General features: G+C 37.0%; 1 protein-coding gene across 5 annotated transcripts in view; it reads right to left on the bottom strand.

Annotated features, from left to right (window-relative positions):
* Positions 1 to 24076, bottom strand: part of Fancd2 (Fanconi anemia complementation group D2) — an 883021-nt gene that overhangs the window by 31125 nt on the left and 827820 nt on the right. For all 5 annotated transcript variants that reach the window (XM_090413132.1, XM_090413256.1, XM_090413216.1 and 2 more), the window contains one exon: positions 3357 to 3440. In XM_090413132.1, the coding sequence (XP_090269258.1) occupies positions 3357 to 3440 (84 nt within the window). The remainder of the gene's footprint in view (positions 1 to 3356; positions 3441 to 24076) is intronic.

Raw genomic sequence — 24076 nt, 5'->3', positions numbered from 1 at the left:
TAGATAATGAATAACAGAGGGGATAATGTACATCCTTGTTTCACACCATATTTAACATTAAACCATCTTCCTGTACTTCCTTCAATTCTAACTTACAACTCAAATAAAAGACTAAATATTGCTTGATATAAGCCCCATTAACACTATATAACTGTAGCGTTTTGAATAGCTTCTCTCTTGGCACCTTGTTCATATGCCTTTTCCAGATCAACAAAACTTACGTATAGATCTTTGTTATATTCCCATGCTTTCTCAACTATTTGTCATAAAGTGAAGATCTGATCCTGACAGCCTCTATTTGGCCTGAATCTAGCTTGTTCTTCACCAAGCTTTTCTTCCACATTTCTTCTCAACTGTTTCTCAAGTATACTTGTATATATCTTACCAGGTACGCTCAGTAATGAAATGCCTCTGTAATTCTCACATTCAGTTTTATTTCCCTTTTTATATATGGGTACTATGAGAGCTCTACTCCAATCATCGGGAAATCGTCCCTCTCTCCAGGCTTTCTGAACTATGCAGTGCAGCCACTGTACGACTTTTATACCACCATACTCAGCATTTCTGGCCGAATATCATTTACTCCTGCTGCCTTTCCACATTTCAGGCCTTTGATAGCTTTTTCTACTTCAAGTATGGATATGTATTTCTGACTGTATGCCTGTTGAGTGTTTTTTACCATCGTGCTATCACTGCATGTTTAATTTAGCAATTTTTCAAAGTAATTACTCCATACTTGAAGGATATCTTTTTCTCCAGTTTTCATGTCACCTTTATCATCTCTAACTCCTTTTACAACACTCTTTCCTCCAGGTATTTTCCATAATGTAAAAACACATTTCCTAGGAAATGTATGCTGTTATTACATTATGGAGGGAGGTCACTACCCAGACCAGTTTCAGCCTTTTTTGAGGCTTCATCAGTGAGTAGCTAGACCTAATACCAAAGTGTATAGCGAAAAGAACTTATGTACTCTGCGAACGAGTTTTCCAAACAGGTGCAACCATTAAATTACTTAAGTATAAAGAGCTAATAAGCTTCATTTCGGCAATGAAAACATTACTTAAATTAAACTACTTTAAATTAATTTTCATTGCCGAAATGAAGCTAAATTAATTAATTTTAATTAATTAAATTAAACTATTTTAAATTAATTTTCATTGCCGAAATGAAGCTTATTAGCTCTTTATACTTAAGTAACTTAATGGTTGCACCTGTTTGGAAAACTCGTTTGCAGAGTACATAAGTTCTTTTCGCTATACACTTTGGTATTAGGTCTAGCTACTCACTGATGAAGCCTCAAAAAAGGCTGAAACCGGTCTGGGTAGTGACTTCCCTCCATAATGTAATAACAGCATACATTTCCTAGGAAATGTGTTTTTACATTATGGAAAATACCTAAGTATAGCGATCTGAACTTCACCACCTTTGCAACGAGCTGCCCTGGTATTGTACTACGATCACTTGCATTGGCTAACGCTAGTGTCGCCGATACTTTATAGTTTACTATATTCAGCAAGAAACTCTCTGATTCCAATCTTTGAGTTTCTTATTCGGTTTTAAAACTATGTGGGATTTAATATCCCCTTAATTTAAGTAATGTTTTCATTGCCGAAATGTAGCTTATTAGCTCTTTATACTTAAGTAACTCTTTCCTCCATTTCTAAGCTTCTTCAACAACCTCCAGAATATTTTGTCACCTTCTTGATATTTATTTTCTATATTCTTGCCAAAGTCCTCCCATGACTTTTGTTTAGCTAGTTTTACATGTTTAGCATTCTTGCATTTGTCTCTATATTCTCTAAGAGCACAAGCTGACTTATTTGACAGAAACTTTTGATATGCTTTCTTCTTTTCCTTCACTGCCTCTTTAACTCCCTGTGTCCACCAGGGAGTTCTGATTTTTTTTTATCCTTGCAGACACCCTCACCACATGCCTCTCTGGCAGAATCAATCAATGTTTTCTTCAGAGTTTGCCACTGAATCTCCAAGGTTTGATTCCTGTTCTCAAACTCTTTCATTTTTTCTTCAATAATCTTTGTGTATTTTAGTCTACAGTTCACATCTGAGATCTGCTCAACTTTTATTCGCTTTAAAAATTTCTTACATGTTATTCTTTTCAATATGAAATTCAATTTTATCCTGCTCAAGACTAAATAGTGATCACTTGCAATTTCAAATACTCTGTACACTCTGGTGTCCTGCACCAGGGAGAAAACAATACTATCAACAATAACATCGTCAATGAGACTTTTCTTATTCCTAGCCTCTTCTCTCCATGTGAATTTGTGCATATTTTTACGTTGGAACATGGTGTTAGTAATAACCATTCCATGTCCTGAGCAGAAATCCAACAGATATTTGCCATTATTATTAGCTTTGCTCTTTTCTCCAAATTTTCCCAAAATATTTTTGTATGTCTCACAATCATTTCCTACTCTGCTATTTAGATCCCCAACAAGGACCAACTTTTCATTTGTCATTGTGTCAGTTGCTTTTTCTAAAGCCTCAAAAAATTCTTCCACTTCTACCTTAGTAGAACCTTCTGTGGGACCATAGGCACAAATAAGTCTCATTGTCCAGTTCTCCATTCTCATATTTGCCCACATCACTCTACTTGAGACCGCCTGTTATTCAAGAGGATTAGCCTCGTATTTTGTGTTGAATACTATGGCTACTCCTTTTCCTTGATTGTCATTGCCTGAATATAACATTTTGTATTTATTGCTCAGAAAGATCTCACCAGTTTTGGTCTTTTTTGTTTCAGTCACCCCTATTATATCGATCTGGTACTTATCTAATTCCTCAGCTAGCTCCATTTCTTTGCCATTCAGGCTTCTTATGTTGATAGTGCCGATCTTTAACTCTGGTGATGTTGATTTGGAGTGTGTTTTCAGATTTGTTCCAGGAGCTGAATTTCTGCTGTTCGTCCTGGTTCCCTGCCGAAAAACAATGAGGGCCTTGGTTAACTGGGTGATGCCCCAATCGGCATGAAATTTTGTCATGTTGTACCGTAATTTTTTATTTTGGTTTAATAAATAAGAATACAGTTTGGTCGGCTAAATCCCAAATTGCCAGCCCATCCTCGTTCGTTCAGTATCAAAGTAGATACCCAACAGGGTGCACCACGAGAAGGTGAGGATTGGACATTAGGTCAGAAGCCCTGGTCAGTTCTCCACATTCCTTTAAAGGCTATGTGGAGGTCTCCTCTCAGTTTTATTTTTATTTTTTTTTATTTAATTATTATTCCGAAACAAACAATTAACATATCCCATTGGCCTAAGCATTTTGAACTTCATATTAGATATCAATTTTCTATGTTACTCTCTCACACAAAAAGATATACTTATACTCACCAAATCACTTTGATCATTACATGGTACAGTTTCATTTTCAGAGTCGTTTCCATCATTATTTGCCTGAGATAATATTTCTTCTCCCTATATTATATATAAGCCATATTTGAGTGCAAAGAAGAAAAAAAAATATCAGATAGTTTAATAATATTTAGAACTCCATTTAAAGTATGCCTTTCATAGCAGAACAGGGTTCAAATGAGATGTAGATTTTCATATATATGTGAGTTATGACTTAAGCTAATAAGAATCAGAATTCCATGATGAACTCAGGAAGTTAAAGGAGCAGTGTCAAGGGAAAGAAAAAGCATATCAAAATTTCCTGGCATGCAAGTCACCTTGTGATCTTGGAGAACAGAGAAAAATATAAGAAATCAAAGCACTGTGTAAAATTAGATAAACAAAACTCATTATCCTTCCTTGTGTAGAGGCTTAAGTGCTGTGAGGATATTATGTTGGAGGATTAATGGATTTTTTACAACACTTAAAAAGAATTAAAATAGAATTTAATATTTCCTATATTTCGTCCTAGTCACTAGGACATCTACGGGGATTACAAAGACAATTAATGTAACATGCACACAAAAACTTACAATACTAAGCCCAACCACGTGGGTGACAATAAAGTCCTATCTAGGTGGAGCGCCCTCTAAGGGCAGTAGTAGGTGGCCTGGAATGTAAGGTGGGACCTCTGGTGATGACTGTTTCCCAAATCTTCGGAAGCTTAATGCAACCGTATTTGTTAAGATTTGGTTGGTTTCTGAGATCTGCTGCTGCTTCTAAGAAAAGTCTCTCTTTCTTGAATTTGCTGTGGTGGAGCATGGTGGTTTTCTTCCATGATACTCTGTGGATGGTGTCCAAAACATGGTCAGCCAAGCCTGAATGGCCATAGTTGTGTTTAACGATGTACGACTTGTGTTCCTCCAGGCGGATGGATGCTGATCTGCCTGTCTGTCCAAAGTACGCAAGCTTACAGGAACAGGGTACTTTGTAAACTCCAGGCAGACAGAGAGGAGGGAGCTGATCTTTCGTAGAACGGATAAGGGTAGCCAGTTTGCGGTAGGGCTTATATGCTGTGTGTAGGTTATACTTTTTTAGTATCTTGGCTATTTTTTCCGAAGTGCCACGGATGTAGGGTATGGTGATGGCATTTTTAAATTCTTGTTGACGAGAGGGACGGGGAATGGGGGAGGAATTGATTATTTTTTTGATGCTGTGTTCGCTGTAGCCATTGGAGAGGAAAGTTCTGTGTATGTGGTTAAGCTCAGTAGTGAGGGCGGTTCCACTGGAACAAAGATTGTGGGCTCTCTTGGTAAGGGTTTTAATGATGCCATATTGTTGTGAGGGGTGGTGGTGGAAGAGTTTGTGACTGTATCTGCCTGTGTGTGTGGGTTTTCTGTATACAATGAAGGCAAGTGTATCATTAGGCAGGCACGTGACTAAGGTGTCTAGGAAGGGTAAACAATTGTTCTTTTCCTTTTCCATAGTAAACTGGATTCTTGGATGTAGGCTATTGAGATGACCGAGGAAGGAGTCTAACGTGTCTGGGCCATGAAATGTCAGAGTTTCCGAAATGTCAGAAAGAATCGACCAAAGTTCAGGGTTAAGAACGGTGGAGAGCTCCGCATGTAAGGAGCCAATGGCGGCGTTCGTCACTGCGAGGGTGGCACGAGTAGAGGCGATTTGCTCGCGTAGTAATGCAAAGCTGGCACGTTTGTATATCCGGAGTGCTTTTTTTGGAATGGAAATTGATCTTCATTTTAACACATTTCGGTATCACTCTTGTATCCGGACATCTTTTTAAAAAGGCCAGCCTATTTATTTGTCTAGATAGTCGTAGTTTTGACTTACCGTATTGCTTGGATTTGGGTGCTAACTCTTCTCCACAGATGATTAGAATTCTTGTGTAGACATTTCAGAAACTTCCGCACAGAGAGAATTTCAGAAAAGAAAAAAACAAACACGTCAAGAAATACAACAACCTGGTTAAAGACAAACCACAACCGCTCCAGACAGTAATAAGCCTCTCATTCAGAAGGCTCAACGATGATGCCATCAGCGCCCTTTGCCTCGGCCGTAATTTTGCCATCGCCCCGAAAGAAGTGCCGGTGCTCGATGTAATGGTTAACGTCGAACGGGGGATCGGTCGCTTACCTTCGGAGGTAGCCAACAACATCAGACTCGACGTAGCCAACATCCTCGTTCACTCTTCGCCTCCAAAAAGTAACATCTTATTCCCAACGCATGGCTCTCCAGAAACTACGCAAAGAAAAAAGTATCGTCATCACCAGAGCGGATAAAGGTAATGCCACAGTTGTCCTTAATACCAGCGAATACAATCGTAAAATGAACATTATCCTCCGCGATCGCGCTACCTACATCCCGCCAGAACACGACCCCACAAAAACGCAAGTTAAGAAATTAAAAATCTTACTTAAAAAAGTAACCTCCTGGCCCCCAGACGTCACGAAAAAACTTAAACCTTTCCGCTCCCCCCCCGGATATACGGTTTACCAAAAATCCACAAACCTAATTCCCCACTCAGGCCTATAGTAGATGCCACCAATGCACCTTGTTACAGACTGTCTAAACAGCTGGCCAACTCTCTGTCCCCCCTCACCAGAAATTCAGCTTCCTATATAAAAAACTCGACCCACTTTAAAGCCCTCACAGAAAATTTAACCTTGAATAATACAGACATATTAGTAAGCTTTGATATCTCCTCCTTGTTTACCAATATTCCCTTAACTGACACTTTATCTCTCTTAGAAAACGTTTTCCCTCTGACATCTTAGATCTCTTTTCCTTCGCCATCAACTCTGGGTATTTCGCTTGGAATAACAAAATCTACAAGCAGATAGAGGGAACCGCAATGGGCTCCCCCCTCTCACCCCCCCTGCCAATTTCTATATGGAAGATTTCGAAAAACGAGCCATAGACTCAGCCCCACTCAAACCTTCTATCTGGCTAACATATGGAGATGATGTGTTCTCTATTTGGCCTCATGGCCCAGACACGTTAGACTTCTTCCTCGGTCATCTCAATAGCCTACATCCAAGAATCCAGTTTACTATGGAAAAGGAAAAGAACAATTGTTTACCCTTCCTAGACACCTTAGTCACGCGCCTGCCTAATGATACACTTGCCTTCACTGTATACAGAAAACCCACACACACAGGCAGATACATTCACAAACTCTCCTACCACCACCCCTCGCAACAATATGGCATCATTAAAACCCTTACCAAGAGAGCCCACAATCTTTGTTCCAGTGGAACCGCCCTCACTACTGAGCTTAACCACATACACAGAACTTTCCTCTCCAATGGCTACAGCGAACACAGCATCAAAAAAATAATCAATTCCTCCCCCATTCCCCGTCCCTCTCGTCAACAAGAATTTAAAAATGCCATCACCATACCCTACATCCGTGGCACTTCGGAAAAAATAGCCAAGATACTAAAAAAGTATAACCTACACACAGCATATAAGCCCTACCGCAAACTGGCTACCCTTATCCGTTCTACAAAAGATCAGCTCCCTCCTCTCTGTCTGCCTGGAGTTTACAAAGTACCCTGTTCCTGTAAGCTTGCGTACTTTGGACAGACAGGCAGATCAGCATCCATCCGCCTGGAGGAACACAAGTCGTACATCGTTAAACACAACTATGGCCATTCAGGCTTGGCTGACCATGTTTTGGACACCATCCACAGAGTATCATGGAAGAAAACCACCATGCTCCACCACAGCAAATTCAAGAAAGAGAGACTTTTCTTAGAAGCAGCAGCAGATCTCAGAAACCAACCAAATCTTAACAAATACGGTTGCATTAAGCTTCCAAAGATTTGGGAAACAGTCATCACCAGAGGTCCCACCTTACATTCCAGGCCACCTACTACTGCCCTTAGAGGGCGCTCCACCTAGATAGGACTTTATTGTCACCCACGTGGTTGGGCTTAGTATTGTAAGTTTTTGTGTGCATGTTACATTAATTGTCTTTGTAATCCCCGTAGATGTCCTAGTGACTAGGACGAAATATAGGAAATATTAAATTCTATTTTAATTCTTTTTGAGTGTTGTAAAAAATCCATTAAACCTCCAACATAAAAACTCATTACCATTATACAGGCACCTCCGTCGAGTCCAAGGACTCATTGCAGGAGACCAAATCATCCACACAATCTATCATACCTCTCCTGGAACCCATTAACAGGCTAAGCACTCAACAACTTACTCTGGCAAACCATTCCACTCATTCACAACTCTCCAAGAAAAAAATCCACACACCCTTACTAATCACACTTTATTCAACTTCCAGGGATGATCCCTTGTTCTGTTCCTCTAGCAAAGTGCTAAAATATTTCCCTTGCATCTATCCTATAAAACACTTTAAGAAAATTAAAAGTTTCTATCTTAACCCCCCTTTTTCTACTATCAACCAACTTCTGCAATCCACACCCTCAATCTATCCTCATAGGGAACATTCTATTGTTCACCATTGAACACCATCTTGGTTGCTTGACTCTGAACCTTCTCTACTGCTTTCTCATCAATAGGAAACCCAGGAGACCAGATCTGTCTACCACCACTCCTAAATTTATACCTAAACTATTTCTTGGGGTACAGTGTCATCAATCGATACACAGCTTGTAATCTATTTATCCCAAAATGCGTAACTTTACATTTCTCTTCATTAAACTGACAAACAACTGAATGTTTCTTTTCAGGTTATTTCCTATATTATTTATGTACAGCAATGGTCTCAGCACTGAACCTTGTGGCACACTACTAGTCAACCGGTTTCACCTCAATTCTGCCCTTCATATACCCCTTTTTGATATCTGTCCAGCAACTACCCTCTTATCCACTTAACCAGTGTCATATACATCCCCATTTGTTCTAATTTGCATAACAAAGTTCCATGTGATATTCTACCAAATGATGCAAAATCCAGCAAAATCATTGTGTAGCCGTTTTCTTTATCCAGCTCAGCTGTTAATCTATTATAAAAAGTTAGTAAATTACTAAGGCATGACCGATCCTTCACAAAACGAAGTTGACCCTCATTTAGTGTCATATTTTATCTACCCATTCTTGAATTCTAATTTTTAACAATTTTTCTAGTACTTTTACCACCACAGCTGAGATACTGATTGGTCTATAATTTGCTACCGCAATCTTAGAACATCCCTTATGCAAAGGAATTATTTTGCCCTCTTTTCACTCTGTTTGAACTCTACCAGAGCATAGTTAAAGGAATTGTCAGTTCCTTTTCACATTCTTGCAAAACTCTAGCTGATATCCCATGTAATCCAACAGCTGTATTTGCATTGAGATTCTGCAATATCTTAAGAACCTCCAATTCATTCAGCTCTATTCCCACATTAGTGTCTGTCACATAGGTTAAAGCAGTAAGCTCACTTGGATGATGTTGTTGTTGTTGTCTTGTCCTTTGAAGAGTCTTAGATGTTTCCGTGCGCTCTTTGTACTGCTTTGGCTATGTCTGTGATTTTGTTTGTATAGAGCTGTTGTTCAGGATTAGGATCTATTTCTTGCAAGGCTGCTGTAATTGCTGGACAGGTAAAGATGTGAGTGGGTGTCAGTTCCGTATTGGGGCAGTTGTTGCAGTTTCTATATGTTCTCGTATCATCTGTATTGATCTTCATTCCTCTATAATGTCCTGTTCGTAGTCTTGCTATCGTAGTGGAGGTCCTTCTGTCAGCATTGATCTCGGGAATTTGATGTTGTATCACTGATTTCAATGGAATTAGTTTAGCTTTTGCTAGTGCATTGGCATCAGCAAGAGTTATCATATGAGTTTCTTGGTTGAGTTCTCTGGCCTCTTTTGCTAATTTATCAGCTGCTTCGTTGTGATCAATGCCTACATGAGCAGGAATCCATTGTAGAATGCAACTTTTACCTAAACACTTTAGATGATTTAAGAGTTTATGGATGTCTTGTGTGAGCTTGGTATTGCCATTTTTGATTGCCTCCATAGCTGATCTTGAGTCACTGTAAATTATAATTCCTTCAGATTGTTGAGATGATGATAGATTTAAGTAGGCTTCTAGTGCTTTAATTATTGCGTAGAGTTCGCTGGTAAAATTGGAAGCGATTCTCCCAGATCCAACTTTTATTGAAAGTTTTTCACCTTTCGGGAGTAGAAGGAGAACACCAGCGCCTCCATTAATCATATTGGTGTCTGATGATCCATCGGTATAACAAATAACCTGTTTGGAGGATGAAAGAAGGTTGATGGTATTTAGGCCTTTTTCTTTAAGCATTTCTTTTGGTTCTTTTTTTGTACAGAGTTTGGTAAGGTTTAGATTTATGAAGGTATTTGAAGGTAAAGGACTGGAAAATAGAGGTTCTTTGTTTATGTGGACATTTAGCTGATCAAGACCTATTTCTTTCCTGATAGTGTCATCATATTGTAAAGTCGATGATCTGTGAAGTCTGCAAATTTGGTTCCAATGTTCATAGGTTTTTAGGGAGACATGATCACTTTGGTAGCTTCTGATATTATTTATGAATTTTATGGTGGCAAATTTTCGTCTGTCCTCCAGCAGGTCAAGCCCACATTCCTGTTGGGCTCTGATGTTGTTAGTGGATGAGACTGCACCAATGATAATCTTGGATGCTTTTGCTTGTATTTTGTCTAGGTTTTTCTTTACCGATGAAGCCGAAGGTGACCAGATAGGTGCTGCATATTCCATTATTGGCCTTATTAGTGTAGTGTAAGTAGTTTTGAGGATTTTTGGCTTTGCACCCCAATTTGTTCCACAAAGCCTTTTCAGTATATTTAATTTTTTTAGAGCTCTGTTGGAAGTGTTAGAGATGTGTTGTGCAAAACGTAATTCCTGATCAAGCGTAATACCAAGGTATTTTGGATTTGTGACTTTTTCAATTAGCTTGTTATTGATCATGACTTTGGGATTGTAGGAATGTCTATTTTTCCTGTCTGTACTAAATGTACTTAGTTTTGTTTTGTCTGGGTTGATTTTAAGTTTGAGTTCGTTTGACCATTTTTCTAATCCACTCATGGATTTGTTTAGAATTTCCTCTGATTCTTTGATTTTAGCACTAGTGTGCCAGATGGCTATATCATCTGCATAGCAAGTTACTTTTGTGTCTTCTGTAAGGTAGGGATGAATATTATTGACATATAGAAGGAATAGTAAGGGACTGAGTACTGAGCCCTGGGGAACACCAGCCCAGGTTCTCCGCTCTTTTGATATTGCTGTATTGATTCTGACTTTGATCTTTCTTCCTCTGATGAAATCAGCAATCCAGATTAAAGCGTTTCCTCTAATTCCAATATCATGTATTGTTTGTATTAATTTTTTGATCCAAACACGATCAAAAGCAGCAGTCATATCAAGGAATATGGCAGTTGTCTTTTTTGTTGGTTTTTCCTGAAATGAGTCTATTATTGTTTGGCAGAAATGGAATAATTGATCTGTTGTCGAATGACGAGTTCTATAAGCAGTTTGGTAGTAGTTGATTTTCTTATTTTTTGTCAGCCAGTGCATAAGCCTGGAGTGTATGATTCTTTCAGTAATTTTACAAAGTATGCTAGTTAATGCGATAGGTCTGTAACTTTGACATTCTGCAGCATTTTTGTCAGGTTTCAGGATGGGTACAATAACTGATTTTTTCCATTCTTTTGGAAGTTTGCCCGTTCGCCAAGAGGTATTGAGAATGTCCAGAAGTTGTTCTTTGGCATTTTTGCCAAGATGTTTGACCATATGACCAAAGATAAGATCATTACCAGGGGATTTATTAGGTGCAGTTTTCTCGATTGATGAATTTAGTTCACTTAGTGTAAATTCTTCGGAGAAGATGTCATTAGTTTGGTATGTTCTTGCTTGTTTTAGCATTTGACTTGTGAGTTTATTGAGGGGCTTGTCCTCTCTGTTATACTGAAGTTTGGAGTTGTTTGAATAGGTTTTTGCCAGTGTGTTTGCAATTTCTTGATCTGTAATAGCTTGTTTGCCAGCATTTATGATGAAGTTTGTTTTCTGTTGGTTCTCTTTTTTGATATTGTCTAGGATTCTAATAATATTCCAGTGTTGGCTGTCTTTTCTTGGATCCAGGTTACTGCAAAGTTCCGCCCATTTCTCTTGTTTGCACTTCCAAATTTCCTGCTCTATTTTGTGTGTTATGTCCATTAATTTCTTTCTGTAATCATCAGTTTTATTAATTCTGAATTGTTCACTTGGATGATATACCCTTGTAAAGTAGTAGTCACTCAGTAACTAGACTATTTTATCTCTTTCTGTCTCCTCATGACCATCATCATTCATTAAGGTTAATCTTTCATAGTCATTCTTCCTTTTATTTGCTGCATAACCTGTGGCGGCTCATGGCTTGAAATCATGGGGGTGCTGCAATTTTCGAAATATACATACACACTCTAAGTACAGTGTATATGTGTTTGGATAAAATATTCAAATGATGGTAAAAATAAATAAATAAATAAATAAACATGAAAAAGTATTGTTTATTATCAATAAAATTATACAGTTTAGTATAATTTTTGTAGTTCACTTACAGTCACTACTGTCACAGAACTTATTTCTTGAGGTTGCATTTCTTAAGTCATAATTGTCAATAACCCTAATGTTCTAAAATAAAAATTATAACAAATGTTGTCTTTAAATGTAATGTCCAAATATTTAAAGAGATGGAGTAAACACGATAAGCACCACAAACACTCTGCTACTGGAGCAAACTGCATATAAACAACAGTGGAACTGCAAGACAGACAGACTGTGCTGCATTACTCTAATAGCTAGCATCTCACTATGATGTGCATATGCTTGTGCTCATAGCAATATGACACTGTGGTAAACACAGTGCTGCTAGCATCCTTCGCCCTCCTAAGTGCTACAAGATGGATTTTTATACAAAATAAGAGAATTGTATAGGATTGTTGATGATAAAATTAAATATTACAAGCAAACATAAATAAATTAATCAATATATTTATGTATCAAGAAAACTTGGGGTGCTGCAGTTCCGCAGTGCCTATGCACGAGCCACCCCTGTGCATAATGAAAGAACTCTTTGAGATTTACTTTGGCCTACTCAGCTAGATTCTTCACATAATCTAACAGATAAGCTTAGGTGTTGATGGTTATTCATGACTTAATTTCTTAACGGTATTAACAACACCAACTTGTCCATGGGACCAAATGGCAAACACATCATCTACATAGTGTGACCAAACTAGTGGCCAGTATGTAGCTGTGGTAAATACTTTGTTTTCAAAGGGTTGTTCCATGTAAAAGTTTGCCTTGGGGGGGGGGGGGGGGGGGCACAGCAGTACCTGTTTTTCCTCCCCATGTAAAGTCACTTGCATACATAGTAAATATGAATAATTCAAAAATATCAGAGGGAAATTTAGACTTGATCAAAATTTGGGAGACTGTCATCCTAAGAGCAACTCCCACATAGCTGTAATGATTTTCTTAAATTATTTTATATATATATATATTTTTTTTTTTTCAACATTAGAGGGTGCTATAAATAGGACTTTAGATCTTTTGTACACTGCATTTTATTGTTTTACTTACTCACTGTAGCGTGCACAAGTGTGTTGCGCTCTGATGCTGCTTTGAAATTCAGCGAAATATAAGCAGTTAATAAAACATCTTTTTAATTAAATTGTTTGGTGTTGTTAATACCGTTAAGAAATTAAGTCATGTCTTCACATAATCTGATTTTGCCTTCTTGCTGGTCACCTTTCTTACCTGAACTTTGTGTTGTTCATGAGTTTTCTAGTCATCTTTCTTTTTATATACCCTCCACAGCATTTTCTTTTTCTGCAGCTCACGCTTAATGATATTACTCATCCATCTAATGTCAAACTGATTAACCCTCCTTAGTCTACGTATACAATTTAATACTCGTTCCTCTAGATGACCCTTAACTATATCTCATGCATTTCTAACATCCATACCCTGCAGTATTTTATGTAATGGTACAGATTTAAACTTTTTCACCTAGGAAAGTCATAATTACATGCCTTGTAGTTCGACAAATACTCATTCTTGATAGAGTATGCCTCATGTTTTACAATCTCCCAGGTCAAGACCACATGGTCACTTTCTCCAATTGAAAGCAATGTTGTCACCTTGGTTATTGTTACCTATGACTAGTTCCAAATACTCTCCCCATCACATGCTGTCTTAAGTAATTATAATTATATCTTAGCAGGTGTATAAATTCTATAACCTACCTGCCATGTGATCTTTCTTCCTTCCAGTGTATCCATAGTTAAAGCCCACATAATAATAATTCAACCTGTACCCATTTTACCAATTTGGTGATGCATAGCTTCCAGATATCACCTATATCAACAACCAACTATATTTTGTCATATGGGCTTTAATCTCACACCAGATTGTTTCAAATGAACAGCCACTGTCCCACGCTGTCTCTGATTCTTTTTGGCTGCAATTCATCTACTCTCATCAGAAGTACCCCCCCCCCCCATCCTATCTTCCCAGAAAATACTAAACTGTTGTTTAGTATTTTCTTGGAAGTTGATCTACTGTTAGCCAGGTCTCACTAATGCCTATAACTTTTGGTGAGGTGGTACTAAGCAATTTCATAAACTCCTCCCTCTTGCTTCTGACACATCTGGCATTAGTATATAGAAACTGCAGTATCCCTTTAGTCCCCCACCTACCTTTACTTTCTGAATGGACTAGTCTATTCAATATTTTTGCTTGAGCGATTAGATTCCTCACTTGGTTATTCTTTCACTCAGCTGTTTCATGGGTGCTTTCACACAAACTCTCTTGCTTCCACCCTAATTGCTTAAGTTTTCCTGAATTTGTGCTTCAGTGCTCAGCAAACAAAGCTCTTGTTTGCTGAGCACTGCTCTATACACCTTACACCAAAAACATTTAGATGTAGTCCATCAGCGTTGTACATATCCTTCTTTCTGTCAAACAGAGAATACAGATCCACAAATTCTACATCATTCCTTTTGCACAATCTATGTATAGACTCATTTGCTATCAATGATCTCCTCCTCAGTTTGCTTCTATCATAGCATGATAGGAGACTTACAATCTTCAACTTCTCACTCTTCAATTTTGCAACTCCTTTACATCCTCTCTCAAAAAATATTTCTCGCCTCTCAAATCATTTGTACCAACCAAGACAATAATTTCCTTTGACTTACCTTTTTTGCATCCAGATGGTGTTGTTAATATCATGAATTTTTGCAGCCAGGAAACACAATTTTGTCACACTTTCGTTAAGTACTCCCCTGGTTACTGAGTCTCCATACATAATTTTCTCCTTAACTTGTTCTTCTTATTTGTTTAGTTGGTCTTTATTATTCTTCGGATCACCTACTTCTTTTTTTTTTTTTAAGTCCTCCTTAACTCTTGCTGCTTCTGCAATTTTTCTATTTCGCGTTTGTCTTATGAAGGGTTTAATATTAATAAAAAAATAGCACATTTAAGTGTGCTATTTTTATTTTATTAATATCCATTTTATTCTCCTCTGTTTCCAAAAATCTACACTAATACACTAGTTTTCTAAGGAAAAAAACACAATACGGCAGATAAAAAAATCATCAACTTTACACGAGCAAAAAATTACACAACCACTCACAATATAACATTGAACCTATATTCAATAACAATAGTAATGGGAAGACTTTGGAAAAAACATAGAAAATCAATATCAGGAAGGTGGTAAAATATTCTTGAGACTATTAAAAAAGCTTAGAAATATAAAAAAAAAAATACTGAAAAAGGAATTAGAGATGATAAAGGGGGACATGAAAGCTGAGGATAAAGATATTCTTGATGTATGGAATAATTACTTTGAAAGATTGCAATATGAAACAAGCAGTGACAGAATGGTGGTAGAAAACACTCAACAGGAATTGGAATATATATCTGTACTTGAAGTAGAAAAAACTATCACAAACCTGAAATGTGGAAAGGCAGCTGGAGTAGATCATATTTGACCAGAAATGCTAAAATATGCAGATATAAAAGTTTTACAGCAGCTACATTGCATAATTCAGAAAGCCTAGTTAGAGGGTGAGTTCCAGATGATTGGAGTAGAAAACTCATAGTACTCATCTATATAAACATGGGCATAAAGCTGAATGTAAGAATGACAAAGGAATTTCTCTACTGAGTGTTCCTTGTAAAATTTATGTAAGTATTCCTGAGAAATGGCTAAGAAAAAAATGTGGAGGAGAAGCTTGGAGAAGAACAAGTTGGGTTCAGGCCAAACAGAGGTTATCAGGATCAGATTTTCACTTTAAGATGAAAACTGAGAAATAATGGGAATATAACAAGGATCTGTCTTTAAGTTTTGTAGATTTGAAAAAGGCATATGATGAAGTGCCACGAGGAAAGCTGTCCAAAATGCTCCAGTTATATGGTGTAAATGGGATATTTTATAAAGAAGTATGTTGTCTCTGAGTTGTAAATCAACAGTTAGAAATGAAGGAGGTACAGGAAGATGGTTTGATGTTAAGTCAGGTGTGCAACAAGGGTGTACACTAGCTCCACTATTATTCAACATCCACACTAAATGGATTAAACATTAGAGATAACTACCTAATAGCTTCTCAGTTCTCCTCTAGTGTGAATAACAGCCTATACTCTCTGAGACACTGACTCTGCCAGAGGTAAGTTCAGCCATGGCTGTTGCAGCACTGTCCACACCATGCTTTAGATGTTGGTCCTGGATCCAATGTCTTCTCTATGGCATCCCAGAGAGATTCGATTAGATTTAAATCCAAGGATCTTGGGGGCCACTGGATAGTCCCAAACTCAGATGTTTGTGTGTGTTCTTTGAGCCATGCTTGGGTGGTTGTGGCTTAGAGGGTGGCACGTTATCCTGAAACAGACCATCGGCTGAAGAACCGTGAAGGCCATGAAAGTGTGTAGATGATCAGCCAGCATATTTTGGTAGCTCAACCATTTAAGGACCTCTCTAGACACATTAAAGGACCTACGAGGATAGTCTGAAAAGTTCTCAGCCTTGACCATAGACTGCAATACTATCGACAAGATTTTTTTTTTCTAAGTTCATACATCTGTCGTAAGCATCCATGGGAAATTGTAAGCCATTCTACCAAGTAGTTTGTTTTATACAGCTGTCTGAAGCAAAAGTGTAGTCTGTATCCCTTGAAATGGATAAAATTGAGTATCGTGCAGTTATAAAATTCTTTGTAAAAGAAGGTTTAATGGCTAAAGAAATTCATTCCAAGTTCAGGTCATCTGAAAAGTTCCTGGCCTCGACCATAGATGGCAATACTAGCAGCAAGATTTTGTTTTTCTAAGTTGGTACATCTGTCATAAGCATCCATGTGAAAATGCAAGCCATTCTATCAAGTAGTTTGTTTTATACAGCTGTCTGAAGCAAAAGTGTTGTTGGTATCCCTTGAAATCAATAAAATTGAGTATTGTGCGGTTATCAAATTCTTTGTAAAAGAAGGTTTAACACCAAAAGAAATTCATTCGAAGTTAATTAAAGTTTATGGGCACTCTTCTCCTTCATTTTCGACAATTAAGAAATGGGCTGCCGAGTTTAAATGATTTAAATGACACCAGAAATCATTCATCAAGTGCACCTGAAATTGCTGAGACTATAGGCATTTCAAAAGAATGTGCAGGATATATTTTGAATGAAGAATTGCAAATGAAAAAGCTTTGTGCAAGATGGATGCTACTTGCTCACAGCAGATCAAAAACGCAATTACATGAAAATCTTTGAACAGTGCTTGGAGCATTTTAACAAGAATAAAACTGATTTTGTGCATTGATTTATTACTATGGATGAGGCTTGGATTCACCACTACAACACCAGAATCCAAACAGCAGCCAAAACAGTGGACAGAAGCTGGTTGTTCAGCGCCAAAGAAGACAAAGTCGGTTTCATCAGCAGGAAAGGTCATTCAGTGTTTTGGGATGCTAAAGGCATTTTGTTTATTAATTATCTTGAATAGGGTAAAACAATAACTGGGGAATAGTATTCCGATTTTTTAACCAGACTAGACAAAAAAATTCATGAGAAAAGACCCATAGAAGAAAAAAATCATTTTTCATCAGGACAATGCACCTGCCCACAAAAGTGTTTTGGCAATGGGAAAATTAAGGGATCTGTACTATGAATTGTTGGAACATCCGTCATATTCCCCAGATTTGGATCTGTACTATGAATTGTTGGAACATCCATCATATACCCCAGATTTGGCTCCCTCTCACTTCTATCTCTTCCCAAAACTAAAATTCTTCCTCGCTGGTCAGCATTTTTCTTTGAATCAAGAGATGATTGCAACTGTAGAGGGGTATTTTGCAGATCTTACTGAGAACCACTACATTATCCAGGGATGTGATAATGCTGGAGGCATCACTAGAATAAATGTATTAGTCTTAAGGAAGATTATGTTGAAAACTAAAAATAATTTTGAAATTATAAATTTGTTTTTTCATTGTTAGGCCGAGAACTTTTCAGATCACTCTTGTAACATGTCACATGAAAAGGCTTCCTAAACTATCACAGAGCCAACCTGACATGATGGACCCATGACCAGACCTGCATCCTCCCATCAGCTCGGTACAAATGATAATAGGATTCACTGGGCCACAGGACTCTGGGCTATTCTGCAGAAGTCCGGTTTTGATGGTCCCAACACTAGCAGGTGCAATGCCTGATGACGAGCTGTTAACAGTGGTACATGATTAGGATGTTGTTTGTTGTAGACCATGGTATGCCGTACTGTTTGCTCGCTGATGATGCATTGGCCTACGACATTAAAACTGGTTGTGATTTGTGCCAGCATTGCCCTGCAGTTGGTCTCTGTCACGTCTTACCACTTGGGCAATAAAATGACTCATCTGTCATCTGCCTTGCACTAATAATGTGTCCACAATCAATGCCACTAAGATCACCACACATAGCGATGTTTGTCGATTGCAATACACTGTTGAAAAGCCTCAATGTCTGCCTATTTATTGCCTGCATTTGGTTTGGGTACATTTCATTCTGTGCGAGCAATGCCAGTGGCAACTTCCCATCACATCTATTTCTAATGTTTTGTCCATTGAGTGTATATGGATCACGTTATTAAGGAAAATTGTATTACATGTGATATCAAAATGGGAGATGTTAATCTCAGTTCTTTATGCAAATGATGTTATATTCCTAAATAAATCCAGGACAAATCTGAGGATTCCTAGACCTAATTATATAACTGTTGTAATAAATTTGGTATGAAAATCAGCATTAAAAAGACAGACGATGAAGATATGCAAAAACATTGAAAACATCAACTGCATCCTGAATGGAGAACCTGTAGAACAAGAAAAACATTTCCACTATTGAGGCACATGTTTTAGTGAAGATGGCAAATTACATTTGGAAACAGACAGCAGAATTAGCAAAGCTGGTATATGATAGAAAGTCAACTGAATAAATTTATATGGAATAAGAGAGAGAGATTAGTCAAAACACCAAACTAGCTATACACATGACAGTGTTGAAACAATTTTAACTTATGGCTCTGAGAGCTGGATTAGAAATAAAACTCTCGATCAAAGACTGGAAACTACAGATATGAGAGTCTTGAGAAAGATTTGGGAACAGAACAGATGGCATCAATGTCAGTATCATATTAAAAATGAGGATATTAGGAAAGACCTTCACATTGTTCACATGCAGAAATGTGTTAACAGAGCTAAACTCAGGTGGTATGGCCGCTTAAACAGAATGGGAGAGGAAAGCTTAGCTAAACAAATGTTCTTTACCAGGATGGCAGGAAAAAGACTCAGAGGAAGACCAAGATGTAGGTGAATTGAAACAGTAAAAAAGTGCTTTAGAAGATGGAAATATAAGATATGATAATATTGGTATGTTGATAGATAACACACTAACCTGGAGGAAAATTTTTGATAGGAAGTTAATAATGATGTAACTTTTTACATTGTACTTACTATCTATGTATTTTATATATTTTATATAGTGTAAGACATGAGTTCACACTGTCTCTACTGTTTTTTTTTTTTTTTTTTTCAATTACTGTACATAGATTATATTATAAAAGAAACTTAAAGCCATATGATAAATTATATGGCTTTAACATACAAACCAGGACATTTTTGACAGTGAACAGGGGGGGGGGGCTAAAAACAATTAAAATAATATTTTGAAATAATATTTATTTATTAAATGACATATTCAGTAAAAACAATTTTCCATAAAAAATTCCAAAAAAAATTATTGCTGAAGAAAATAAAAAACAATGTATGTCTGTATACATCAAAACAAAGAAGACTTCACTGTATTGATATTCTATAAAATAACATACGCTGAATAAATGTCCTTGGTAAAATATTCAAGTACTTTAATTAGTTTATTGATCATACCTATCAATAACACTATGTCGCTAGTATTTTCCTTAAGATTGCATTGTTTTCAATATGATATTATTTTTAATTTTTTTCATAAAATGGCCTAGAGTTTTTTTTTCAAGTTCATTTTATATTTCATAAATTTGAATTTGTTGAAACTTTCAATTGACTCTTCTCTATAGACTATAATATTTTAATTGAGAAAATGATCTTTCTCTACAGGTGCTGAAGTACATGGTAAGCTCAATGGAGTATATTCTTGATTCTATTATTTTTTTATATTGAAATGTGTAAATATTTCAACCTTTTTACCATTTTTTTCCATTTAGAGTACCTTTCTTCAACAAATATTTTCACAAAACAAAACCTGTCAAATAAGTTGTCTATATTTATGATTCTTTTGAATGTTTCATCAAATTTAGATGATGCGAAATCATATGCCTTCTCAATTTCATTCCATTCATGTACGGAATATGAATTTATCCAATTAAAAATAGAAGCTCCATTAAAAGATTCTTTCCACATGATTCATCACTCCAGAATCCAATAGTGATGAGCTTTACACCACTTTAGTTGACACTTGGCATTGGTCTTGCTGATGCTGGCATTGCTTGCAGAGACATTTTGGAACTCAAAATGTGAGTGTTTAAACGAGAATGGGCAATTTTTTCATGCCATACTCTTCAGCACTTAGCAGTTCTCTGATATGTGCTGCTTATTACTAGGCATTTTCACTTCACAATAACACCACTCACAGTCGATAAGGACAGCTGCAGCAGGGTAGAAATTTCCCAAATTGATTGTTGCAAAGGAGGGCATTCTATGATAGTACCATGTCAAAAGTCACTGAGTCCTTCACTCCAGCCCATTTTACTGTTAATGTTTGTCTTTGAAGATTGCAAGACCATGTACTACCTTTTATACCTATATTATAAGCCATAGTTGCAATGTATACAGCCATATCCACTACTAGGAAAGGGGTGCCTGGATATTTTTGAACAGATAGTGTATCATATTTTATCTACAATGCGAAAGACTAGCCACACCTCAAGGGATATGATAAAGGTCTCACAAACCAAAATTCTGGAGATTATTCCAGAGATAAAATGGGGGCAGGGGTTAAAAAAGTCATCTTACTACTACTACTAATAATCTATGGTACTCAGAGGCTCTTATGGTCCATAACCTACACAAATTGGTTTTCATAACCATAAGTTTAGGATAAGGTGTTTAAATTTTATGCCCAAATAAATATATTAATGTATATAAAAAATATGGGTTTCTGGAGGAAAACCCTGCCACTTTTGTATGAGAGCACAAAAAAAAAGCATTCAATTGAATCAGCTAAATCAACTGAATTCGACTATTTAATCAGCCTTAATGCGTTCGCTGCCATGCTCCTCGGGCATAGTTTGTTACTGCACGCCAAGCACTTGCACTTCTTCAAGGTCAGTACAAGTAATCTCGTAGCCAGCGGCAATCGACATACGAGTATATTTGTAGTTGGCTTGTGAGGCTCATATACCAATTAAGAGTATACACACATTCACTGCTCGCTCTGCACGCCAAGCACTTTCACTTCTTCAAGGTCAGTACAAGTAATCTCATACCCAACGGTAATCGACATATGAGTATATTCGTAGTTGACTTGTGAGGCTCATATACTAACTACGAGTAAACTTGAAGTTGGCAGCGAATATGTTAAACACCAATGAACATCCATACCAGTGAAAACATGCTTGCCAGAAGCTATAATATCTTGAAGACAATACTTATGTCCTGCTTACACAAAATCAACAATTCAACTACTGGAAGGTGAAACAAATCAGGATATTAGTCATATTTTCTCAATAACTAAAAATTAAACACACACACAGTATGTTCTATATATCAGGGCAGCTCTGAATATGTTGAATAAAGAGCCAGGTTCATTGGTTTTGGGACTGGTGATCCCATATGAAAATTCACCAACCCACACTTGGCCAGCATGGTGAATTGATGGCCTAACCTTCCAAGATGAATCTGACAGAAATAAAATGGCCCTCATTCTCCGGAGGCCAGATTGTTACTACCTACGGCAGCAGGCAGTTAAACATGAAGGCAGAGGGTGCCAAGAATCCCTGGGTAACCAAATCATGCTGCCATTGGAAATCAAACTTTGGAACATTAAACTGTAGGACTCTGAGCAGTGAAGCATGGCTAACTGAACTAATTGAAGAGCTAAAGCGACTAAAATGGGAAATTCTTGGATTGTGTGAAGTTAGGTGTAATGGTGAAGAAATTCTTCAATTAAAAAACGGAGACATAATATATTATACAGGTGAAGATAAGAAAAGAATCGGTGGAGTTGGCTGATCGAATAGCAAGTACTGTTGTTCAAATCTCATAAAAGATACACTCTTAAGATCATCCAAATCTATGCGGCAACAATAAGTTATACTGCTGAAGAAATTGAAGCCTTCTATCATAATGTATCCCAACTCTACGATAAAGGAAAACATAATTTCCGAATTGTAATGGAAGACTAATGATACAATTGGTGTACCACATTCAGATGAAAGCTCAATGGGAAATTTTGGATATGGCATGAGAGACAATAGAGGAACAAGGTTAATAGAATTTGCAGAAAAATAAAACCTGTATATCATGAAGTCCTTTTTCAAGAAAAAAACACAGGAAATGGACATGGAAAAGTCCAAATGGAAAAACATCTTTCAAGACTCCTCTGCTATAAACACCTTCAACATTGTAAGTGATCATCGTATGATACGCAGTAAAATCCCAATAAACTGCCAAAAAGAAAGAAGATAAATGTTTCAAAGATCAAAGCAGAGTATAGATGTATGCAAAATCAACATTAAAAAAGATATATTCCAACACGAACTAAATAACAGATTTAAACATCTTATTATAGATGACAATGCTGATCTCTCAGAAAATAATGACATCATTACCCAAAACCTTTTACAAATGCTCACTTGAAATAGCTGGCATCACAAAACAGAAACAAGACAAAATTTCTGAAGAAGCGAAGACAAATGAAACAATCAATTAACCTACAGAATAAAAAAGAATATACTGAATTGTGCAAAACGATCAGAAAATGTATCACAGAAGAAATAAGAAAATTCAATTGTAAATTCATACAACAAACAATTGAAAACAACCGTAGTCTCAAAAAACCAAACAGCAATAAACAGATGGTTGCAGTCAAACTGCAAGATGGGACCATCACCAGAGATAGATATGCTATAGCAAAATGAGTTGAAGAATTTTACTCAATATTATATCAGGATGATGAATTAAATGAAGAAGAAGACAACTATGAAACAGATGAAGTACCACAGATTCTATCAGAAGAAGTTATGTGGAGCATCCAAAGCTTGCAAAATGGGAAAGCTGCAAATGAGGATCGAGTTATAGCTGAACTTCTAAAAACAGGTGGAGAAATAATCTACAAACTCTTAGCAAAACTGTTTACTTTATGCCTGAAGAAAAATGATGCACCAAGAACATGGAAGAAGACTACCTAATTCTGATACATAAAAAAGATGAGGTAGAAGACTCAACGAACTACCAACCTATCAGTCTACTATTAGTGGTTTACAAAAGTCTTAACTCATAGGCTTTGTGCGACTCTAGACCTAGCATAAACAAAAGAGCAGGCAGGCTTCCGAATGGGCTTTAGTACAATGGACCATATTCAAGTTATACAGCAGATTATTGAATGGTGTAATGAATATCGATTACCACTATGTCTTGGTTTTATTGACTATGAGAAAGCCTTTGATTCACTTAAAACTTGTGCAATACTTAAAGCATTACGAAACCAACAAGTGGAGGAGCCATACATCAGGATCATCAAATCAGCATACACCAATGCCACAGCAGCAATTCATTTCAGTGGGAATATCTCCACTGTGGAAATACAGAGAGCTATAAGACAGGATGACACAATAGCTCTAAAATTATTCGCAGCGTGCCTAGAAGAAATACTCAAACCACTTGATTGGGAAGGGAAAGGTCTGAAGATAAATGGAAGATATTTAAACCATTTACTTTGCAGATGACATAGTTATCTTTACTTCAACTGCGCATGAATTACAGACTTGCATCCATTAACTCCAAGTTGCTAGTAAAACAGCTGGCCTAAAGATAAACCTTGTCTAACAAGAAATAATAAAAATCAATAATGAGGAAATTAAACAAGTAGATCACTACATATGCTTAGGATACCAATGGAGCAAAATATCATGGACGAAATTAAAAGGTGCACTTTGGTTGGATGGAAAGCATTTGGAAAATTACATTCGATATTCAAAA

Source organism: Typopeltis vanoorti, chromosome 1 (genome assembly GCF_054136105.1).
Source record: "Typopeltis vanoorti isolate ZY-2024b chromosome 1, IOZ_Tvanoo_1.0, whole genome shotgun sequence".
NCBI lineage: Eukaryota > Metazoa > Arthropoda > Arachnida > Uropygi > Thelyphonidae > Typopeltis > Typopeltis vanoorti.
This window is presented reverse-complemented; position numbering and strand designations above follow the sequence as displayed.